Source organism: Lygodium microphyllum, chromosome 28 (genome assembly GCF_053477565.2).
Source record: "Lygodium microphyllum isolate KBCC chromosome 28, Lygodium_microphyllum_v1.1.10, whole genome shotgun sequence".
Lineage (NCBI taxonomy): Eukaryota > Viridiplantae > Streptophyta > Polypodiopsida > Schizaeales > Lygodiaceae > Lygodium > Lygodium microphyllum.
Window position 1 is genome coordinate 93,881,513 of NC_141162.1, and position 9,833 is coordinate 93,891,345.

A 9,833-nucleotide genomic window follows, 5' to 3' on the forward strand; every position below is an offset into this window, starting at 1 on the left:
TTGGATATGTGTAACACAATTATCCATTTTTTGCATTCAGAGTGGTCAGCCAGCCAACGTAGTTTGACAAGCATTCGACCAAACTGCAGGAATGCTCTAGCTGACATATAAGCTGATGGATATCAACCTGAGTAACCATCACAGCAGCCAAACATAAATGGAAGCTAGTGTCTACCTTCACATTTAACTCCAACATATGAGGTTGAGTTCGTTTTGTAAGTTTATGACCTCTACATATTACAAACAGCATTGTACAAACAAGCACAGCCCCCCACCCCCCTCGACAACCTAGACGCAACTTGGGCTTGAAAGATCTAATACACTTGAATATTACCAAAAAAAAAAATTCAAAACATGTACATATGGTAACCACAGCTTTAGACAAGGGTAACGGTTCAAATTTTTATCACAGGTTACATGCTTAGCTTGAAAAGATTTAAGAGATTCTCAAGTGCTTATCAAGAATAGGGAGATTAAATTAAAATGTGAAATTTTTCTGGAGGCTAAACTAGAGTGTAAAATATTCCTAGCAACTAAATGAAATTCAAGTTTGTAATTATCAAAAGGGGCCATGTCTAAGGTTCATCATTCACTAGCTTCATGATTGGTTAAAAATATGGACCTGCTGTAAGGTAAATTTTGTTTCACAGCACTCATGTTAATATTAAAACGTGCACAAATCACACTTCTCAAACACTGACAAGAGTACACTTTACATGAATAGACGTGCCCTTCCCTTATGGCATGCAGATATCTGTGATGAGAATGAGTGTTCATGGTCTCAAGTCAAAAAATTACAGGTACAACACGCCTAAAGGCCATGCATGAGATATCTTTGCTCAACCCTTGGGTACACCGGATCGAACTTGTCAGCTTTTCTCCCTGATAAGGTGGGGGCTATAGCCAAATGGCTCTCTTGATTAAAATTTTTAGTCTGTCACAGAGTAAACATCACTCCAGAAATTCAACTCAAGTAACGAACTTCCCATAGGCTTCCGAATAGCAAAAGCCTGCCATGTTCCTGAGAAGGGCAAGGGATTTTGATCACGCTGTATCTACTATAAGTACGACCGTTGAAGTACAAGCTAGCTCTCTCAATAACTCATTTAACACACCGATGGTCCAACGTCCCTCTTAAGACCATGAGCTGGTAAGTTGTAAAGCCAAACCCCACTTTAGATTCATCAAACTGAAAGCCCTACCTTACAACTTCCTACAAGGAAGTTGTCTTTGAAAATGCCAGGCGTATGGTGGAACCATCCAAGAGACTTGCATGCTTGCATACAAGGGCTTCAGTAGCCTGCTCTTCATTCTCAAAATGGACGAGTGCCTGCTTTTTTCCATTTGCCTCAAATACCTTTGCTTCAACAACAACACCATGAGGACCAAGATGGGCAGTGATATCTGCTTCAGTACAATCGTTGGGAAGACTGGACACATGTATCATTTTGGTAGGAGGACAGCAGTGGCGATAATTCTTGGCAGCATTGCGCTGGAAGCGATTCAAGTGAGACGAAGAATAATCATGTGTGTCGGCAGAGGGAATAATTTGGGGATGTTTCGAGTAGTTTAGCTCCATTCGTTTACCAAAGAGTACAGCACCCTGCCCATACACAAGTTGACAGATCAAAACTCTTAAACCCAGTCCCAGGTCTGACAGTCCCCAGCTTTTATTAGCAACACCCCCTCCTTCCTCTCTGGCCTACCCTACCTTTAAACAAGTTGCAGCAAGTTCAGCTTGAAGTCCATCCCCCATCTGCACGAGGGCATGATCTGGTTTGTTGTGCAGCAGCTTCACCCGTACAATGTTGCCATAGTTTGAGAAAAGGTTAAATAATCTGTCTGCATCAACTTGCTGCAATTAAAGCAGTTAACAAAGTCATGAGGGAACCCATCTGTGATGAATGCTTCAAAAGTGAGCCAAAATCCTCAGCACTAGAATAGCATACCTCAGGGTTCAGGTTGGTAACTAGAAGCGTGGTTTTTTCATTTGTACCAGTTACCCCGGGAGGAAAGGAACCCCCAAAAGCTGCTGCAAGTGTTGAGGCCCCACCCATCGCCATCTGAAAACTTATTGGATATTAATCAATCCATTACATGGATTTGCTTGCCTACTGTTGTAGCTGTACACATCTGAAACAAACTATTACCTGAAAGGTATTTAAACCAGCCTGCTGGTAGGCTACTGCATAAAAGGTGGTGAAACACAATCAACACTCAGCACATGTTGTGCAAATCATAAAGAATGGAACTCACAGCAAGAGCGTACCAGATCTTGAATTTCCATATAAGTTGGTAGTGTCTCCAAAGAAAGGCTTCCATTGAAAAATTCCAAAACCAATGATAAAAATTTAGCAACTAATAAGTATAAGCAAAAAATTATTCTGTAAACAGAGAAGAGAAAGCCACCATTGTTGCCTGAGAGAAGCCATTTTGATCATGTGGCAATCCTGGATTTGTGAAGTCTCTGCAAACAGAAGTCATAACAAGATATTAAACAGTCAGGTTGATACAGCAACATAACAAGAAAGTAAGCTCTCAAATACAGTATACCTTGTGCGATCATTGTTGAATGCAACTTGCAACTCTGACAAGCTGAGAGAAAAATGCACATTAGTTGTAAAAAGTTCAAGGCAATAAACCCTTGCCAGTAATAACTTAGGAATAACCACTAGAAAGGAAAGCTCATTTTACTTTGAGAATTGAACATCAAGGGTACAGCATCCGTCATATATATTCCTGCCCTGTACAATGAAGTTCAAAGTTCAAGACTTACACCTAGTAAGTTAAAATCATAATAAAATGTAGCAATTTAACAACAGACAAACCTGTAGAGTGTTTCTTGCTTGAAGAGCACTATGTTGTGATGCATACTGAACAAGAGCTTGGAGTCCTGATATTTAAACTCTGGTGAGATTGTGAAGTAATGGAGATACAAGGATGACTTTACTCCATAAGAAGAACTACACAGTAGCAGTTTCAAACAAACCAGGAAATGGCAAGCTAAAAAGGTATGGACACAGAAATGGATTTAAGACAAGAAACTAACCTGCTGACTTCTGAAATGTGACTATCTTCTCAACAATTCCATAAGGACCAAACACTTGATGCAGCACATCTACATTGATGGTATACAAAGGATTGTGTATGGTGATCAAAAGAATTCGATTGGGTTGTGAGTCCTGGAAAAACCCATGACCAAATATAAAGATCAAGGTGAAGGGAGTGAAAAATCAGAGTAAACACAGTGATTAACAAGAGATGCCTGGTCAGATTGCTTCCGTGGCTTCGCAGATGGTTCTGAAACTATAAGCTCCTGATGTGAAGAGAACTGAATATACACATTCCTCCCCCTGAAAAATACATCCAAAGTTGTTAACAGGTAAAAGGTTACATGTAGCTATGAACCTAATCAAAAGAGGTACAGAAATGGATACAAATTTCAAAATTTGCATCCCTCCTCCTGCACACAGGTTACATGAAACCAAAGTTGGACTCAAAAACAGGGCCACAAGTTCAATGTTGTTTCCTGTAAACTGGCCCATCCTACAAGATGAATAATGCTCATTTCCAGAGGCCTGTGGAAGTTCAAAGTAATGGTAACCAGAAGCCAGGAAGTAACCTTTAGATGATTGGAATTTGACCGAAGTCTTCGAATTAAACATGAATGATACTGCTAGGGAATCCTAGGGAATCCCAGAAACATGCTTCTATTAGTTCTCATCTAATGACTAGCATTAGGCACATAACACCACCCAAGTCAAGATAATCAACAAGAACCTTGAGCATTACCATCGCCCATTCTGCAACCTGATTTGTGTCCTCGTCTAGTAACTGAAACTCTTAACCAGCATGCCCCTAAATGGTCTTAATGTTATATCCATGCACCTTGCCCCATAAGGTCAAAGCTAACCACTGACTCGACCCAATATTAAGTAAACATCAATTAGTGCTTAGACAAATGTACAACGCAGCAGATGAAAAACCAGCCAACGGACCTCGCATTTAGACTGCAAAACATTTACAGCTGCAAGCACCTCCATCACTGTGCGCATCAAATCATAATAACAAAATTTCACTGGATCCAGTCTTGCACGAACAGGTAAATCAAGGTAGTGCAGTATGAATCAAACTTGCAATAACAAGACTACTTTAGTTGATAAGATAAACAGCCTTGTTAGCTGCAATATGTGTCATTTGATTTGCAATAACCACAGCCCAAATTTGCCCTGGCATTGTGCATGCCTGCCTATCGGCTGTTCAAGCACATTTTAACGGTCCATTGAGAGACGAGTCTAAGCGACACTGCCCGGCACTCCCATGGAATGTCACGGGGTTTGTCACCTAGGGTTTCTTGAGTTTGCCTCACAATGAAATGTTCGTAGCCGAACCCACTAGGATCAACCTGAAACTTAGGTCCCAGGTGGTCAAGGTCTCCTAATAGCATTCTAGCGCCAGGTCCTGGACATCCTACTTTACGCAGAGATACCCAAGCCGAAGCAGACCCATGACGCACTTGGATTAAAGAGAATGGGAAACGAGAGGGATGCGCTACTCAACCTCTCTGCCCGTAGGGCATAGCCCCATTCCGATCCCCTAAAAAGGCATGAACCTGATTCTAACCTATCAATACCTAAAGGTCAAACAACGATAAAACCTTGTGAGAAGCCTTCCAGTTCTCTAGGACCACCCCGCTGTAGGATAGGCCCATCGGGGGTTTCACCCACCCACTTCCCTCAATAGGCATTCTTTAGTTATCTAATTAAGTCCTACCACGTTTATGTGTGACATTTAAAATCAGCTTCTTAAATTAAGCCTTTTAAAAAACAAGGTTCGTTCGCGTAATATATGACACTAACACGAAAACAATTCAAACAGGTTTCTTGGAAGTAAACTTTATATTAGCATTTTAACTGAGATACAAGTCTTGTCCAAAAAGGACGATTCCCGCAATTTGCGAGGATGCATCTTATTTCCTCCAAGTTTCCATCCTTGCACAAGTAACAGTGCCTCGAGAATCCATCTCATGAGGAAATCAAAGTAAGCAATCCTTTAATTTGGAAATACATTACTTGTGACCGATATCGCAGTTGGATTTGCAGTGATGCCCTCGCTCGAGGCTTCATTGCTCGTTGTGGAGTTGCCGCCTGTGCACGACATTTTCCGCTTGGGAGCCATTCTCGATCTTTGTCTCCCTTAGACGCGAATCGCACAAGACTTGGAAAAAGATACAGACTCGCGAGCAAAGGGGAAAGAAAGAAAATGTGTGGACACCCTCTAGTCTGTGCACTCAAAGGTGGAGTGTTGCTTGTAGTTACATTCTTGTTTCCAACTGCTTCTAATGATCATAGCCATGGCTCCCTCTTTGACAATCTTGGTAGCCTGATAGCCCTTTGAAAGGAGCTTGAAACTCCGCAAGAGAAGAGCTTTGACTAGGAAGAAGGGTTCATACATCGAAAGGGTCCTTCATGCGGATGAAAGATGGAAGGTCTTTGGTAATGATGATCCCCTTCTTGTTGCTTTCATAGATTTTTAACTCTCTCGCTCTCTCTGTCGGCCTGTCAACAACAACAAGGGAAGGAAGAGGTCGTATCTCTTCTTCTTTTTCTTCTCCTCTCTCTCACTCTCACTCTCACTCTCTCTTCAGCGTGCTGCTCAGCATCTCGAGCACTCTCCCTTTGATTCCATATGGGGGGGGGGGGGGGGGGGGGGAGAGATGGGTTTATAATGGTAAGGGGGATATTATTGGGAAAACGCGAAGAGGAGTGGTGGTATCTCCACCACTCACAGATGCATGGCAATAGTCTGCGGAGGTGGCCTGGGGGGTGGCAGGCCACGTGGCCTCCCCCTCACAATCATTGAAATCACCTTCTTCTCCTACTTCATCATCATCATCCCCGTCCACATCGACAGCTACTTTTCTCCATCCTTGGCGTCGGCGTCGTAGTCATACTCCTTCCCCTCGCCACTTGTTCAATGGCGACAAGGGGGAAGGAAAAAAAAATTTGCTTTAACTTTAATAAAAAGGAAGGGGGGGAGGTTCCTATGCCCCGCAAGCTGGGAATATTACAGGCATCAACCAACTCGGTCCACAACAAGTGTACTCTTCTGAGGCAAAGCCTCAAATCCCAACAAACAACAGTCCAACCTTCCTAAGTTCCCATATCAACAACCCCTTTGACCCTCACAACACAATCAAATATCTTTGTTCACCTGGAAGGACAGTTAATGTTAACACGATACTCCAATTCGCATTTGTGTGCAAGAAGAGATAGAGACAAGAACTCAGAAAGTGCTACATGTTGACACTTTCTGAGCAACAAGAGAGCACCTACGTAAAAGAATTGTCTGTTTGAGCTCAAGCAACACCTTGAGCTATAACCAACAGACATGGGGTGAATGGCAAAAAGCCTTGTAAATATCTTGAATGAACAGACTCCTGGAATGAACATCACAACATTATGGAAATTTTGTGCACAAAAGAGAAATTGTATGCTGAAATAGGGGCTTTTAGCCTTTTTCATTGCAGCTCCTCCTGCTAGTTATGCACATTGTGGTCTAAGCAGTCTAGGCTCTGCATTACAATTGTGATTCACAGCAGCCCTATACAGAAAAGTCAGCAATCTTTGCACTGCAGCTCCTCCTGCTGGTTGTGCAAGTTGTAGTTTAAGCAGTCTAGGCTCTGCAGTATCAAAAGAAGCATCTCTTTGAGGAAACCTATTGTTTCTGCCTTGCCCATTTTCAGGACACCTTAGAGCCCATTCCAACACACGTTTTGCACACATTACCCTGAATTCAAATCTTGAAGGCCAAGTCTTATAGATTGGTACTTAACCTTGATGTCACCATTACTTCACTTGATCTGATCTACATTACATGGATGTCAGAGCTCTATTTACCATTATAAGTTTTCAGAAGGATTTCTTGTAGCCATAAATTACATAGACACATTTAGGAAATGAACTGTGAGATGGTTGTTACCTGATGTTGGGTTGCCCACTGTTGCAGTATTGCATAAAGCTGATTGCTGAAGCAAGATCTTGCATTTCTAGCAAGGCCTGACATATTGAACCCATCAGTATAGCTTGATCCAAAAATGTTAAATGACTCCCTTTTATGTGCAAGTGCATCACACCCATCTCATGCATTACAACCCATCAACATGACATATCTTATAACCATACCCATACCTTGCCCAGAAACACACAAACAATAAGAATGATGCCATCCAATAATCGACGTGCAATATGCTCCAGAAGTACAAATAGCATGCCAACATTTGATGAAAAATCCACATGCTTTAGACTACTAAGCATCTTCTGAAACAACCATATACCTGGTTTTTTGCCCGTAGCATAACTAGCCTGGTGACATTTCCAAAAGGGCGAACTAGCTGATGAAGGTCCTCCTGGAAAATTTTTAAGAAAGCATGATTGCAATACAATCCCTCAAGGATGGAGCCCAACTTCGTAAGATTATTTGCATAAGAATTTTATGAAATGCAGTGTACATACTACAAAGGACAACGTCTACTTGAAAATAGTATACATGCACTCAGGGGTGGTCGAGAAACAGGCTGTGTACTAACTCAGAGGATATACAGCAACAAGTCCACCCTTAGGAACTCTTTTTACTGAGCAGGACCCAGCATTCATGATAGCCAGATGACATAACACATATCGTTTGCAAGTCTCTTACCACTTCTAAAGCAGTGTACTCAACAATCACTGCTGCGGTAACAATTGCATTGCATGGCTAATTTTCAAAAGTTAGGACTTCAACAAGCAACTTGCATATGCCACTGGCCATGAAGAAACAACAATTCACTCAGCACAAGTGGCATAGTGTTCATTTTTGATTCCATTCAATTGATGCAAGCAGTAGTATGGATGATTAGAGTCTCTCAAATTATGTGTACATTTCCATAGCTTGTGTGGAGGTCCTTCTATCCTTCTCAGTCTGAATGAAACAAAACAAACAGAAGACGACTTCTGCAAAGGAGGAGGCCACCAAAAAGTTCATGTTTTCTGCCTATCACATCCTCGAGAGCTACTCACAAAATAGATGCAAAAAGTACCGCATTCATAGTGGAACCGGAACACATTGCCTAACAATATTCCCACTGTCTTTCCTTGTGAATTTCTTTCCACAGTGAATGTAAAAGAGTCACATGTAGGTATGAGAAACAGACCCTTACAAGGCGACAGTCTCAGATTGTGACAATGCCGTTGAAATGCAAAAAAACCCTTCGTGCATTCTAGGAACCCACAGGTACAACTATTTCGCCAGGTATAAAAGAGAGGGCATGAAATTTCAAGTGCGGAGGAATGCAGGAGCAATCGCTACAAACACTTTTTTGAGCTTCATTAAGCGCGCACAGAAAGCTGCCTGGACCAGTGCTGCTGAGAGAGAGAGAGAGAGCAGCATTTAAGGTTCAACCAGTACCTCGAGGATCTCTGAGACGACATTTCGAATGTGAAGAACCTTCGAAGGCTCTGACATGTTGTCTCTCTTTCGACGCTTCTTCGGCTGGCAAAAAAAAAAAGGACGGAGTATTGGTGAGCCGAGGAACGAGAGAGAAAGAGAGAGAAGACCTACCAGAAGAGCAGGTCACCGAGGCTATGGCGGATGAGAAGATGATGCATCGTTCGTAAGCACGTACCTTGTTCTGTGAGGGAATGCGGGGGGAACGCGATTGAAGAGACGGGACGAGAGAATATTAACACACGCACGCACGGACACCAGAGAGAGAGAGAAGGGGAGGGGGAAGGGGAAGGGGGGAAGGGGGGGAGGGGAGGCCACAACTAGTAACGGGAGGGAAAGCAGTAGAAATTAATTGCCCCTCTTAATCCTAATCATACCTTAATCACACCTTATTTTCACACTATTATCGGTACAACGCATACACAAGAAGAAGTTTTAGGCCTTAATAACAACTTATTGTTACATTATTATCGGTACAACACATACACAAGGAGAAGTTTCACCCAATTTACCACTAGGGTAAAAGATCCCATACAGTGTCGTTAAAATTAAGGCCTTCCATTTTTGCTCGTAGTGCATGGTTGTGTGGTGCTTCACTGAGCTTGCGAGAGATGAAAAGGGCAAACAAAATTTGAAGATTAGAGATGGATGAAATCATGGTGCGATTGCGTTTTTAGAAAAAATTAGGGTTTCGTTGAGGTGCCAAAAGGAGGATCATTTGAAAATGAAATCACTTCATAATAGTCACCCAATTTTCTAAAATTCAAAAGTACCCTTCAATTGCTTGCAACTCGGTCAATGGGGTCTTTGAAGTCCTCCTTTGGGGGACTATCACTTTATTGGCCCCCATACCTTATAGTTCCCACATTGTGAACTAGAAAAACATAATGAGCTTTTTTCTCACGAAGCACTACGTACCTAGCTTATTAATAAGTAATATCTAAGGGTTATACCACAAAAAGAGCACTCTTCTACTTTTGCTTCTCTCTTCTATAGAGTCTTGCAAGGTTGCATGTTCATTCTGTGGGTTTCTTAATAGCAAGCTCTTCAACTGCCCACTATTCTCTCTCTCTCTCTCTCTCTCTCTCTCTCTCTCTCTCTCTCTCTCTCTCTCTCTCTCTCTCTCTCTCTCTCTCTCTCTCTCTCTCTCTCTCTCTCTCTCTCTCTCTCTCTCTCTCTCTCTCTCTCTCTCTCTCTCTCTCTCATACCATGCATATGCCTGTACTCGACACTTAGGATGTCCAACTGTACCACACTATGCGGACATTGAATAAGTCGGTGTTTTAGGACTTAGCGGTCTTTGGTGTGAATGGTCCTTGAGACCTTAGGTAGTACTATTCACTTTAGTT

At 42.2% G+C, this 9,833-nt stretch overlaps 1 protein-coding gene across 3 annotated transcripts; it reads right to left on the reverse strand.

Annotated features, from left to right (window-relative positions):
* Window positions 1-611: 611 nt before the first annotated feature.
* Window positions 612-8,785, reverse strand: LOC148011764 (polypyrimidine tract-binding protein homolog 3-like). 3 transcript variants are annotated; one of them, XM_087670632.1, is made up of 15 exons: window positions 8,663-8,785; window positions 8,446-8,529; window positions 7,337-7,408; window positions 6,982-7,058; window positions 3,266-3,353; window positions 3,050-3,182; window positions 2,829-2,893; window positions 2,695-2,744; window positions 2,554-2,595; window positions 2,410-2,467; window positions 2,270-2,315; window positions 2,151-2,182; window positions 1,950-2,063; window positions 1,712-1,855; window positions 612-1,603 (listed from the first exon to the last, which is right to left on the reverse strand). In XM_087670632.1, the coding sequence occupies exons 2-15, from the start codon at window positions 8,500-8,502 to the stop codon at window positions 1,214-1,216; spliced, it is 1,368 nt and encodes a 455-aa protein (XP_087526758.1). In that variant the 5' UTR covers window positions 8,503-8,529; window positions 8,663-8,785; the 3' UTR covers window positions 612-1,213. The 3 variants fall into 3 exon arrangements, with proteins under 3 accessions (XP_087526758.1, XP_087526756.1, XP_087526757.1); XM_087670630.1 differs by having other exon boundaries at window positions 2,151-2,185; XM_087670631.1 differs by lacking the exon at window positions 8,663-8,785 and adding an exon at window positions 8,599-8,644 and having other exon boundaries at window positions 2,151-2,185.
* Between the last annotated feature and the right edge of the window lie 1,048 nt (window positions 8,786-9,833).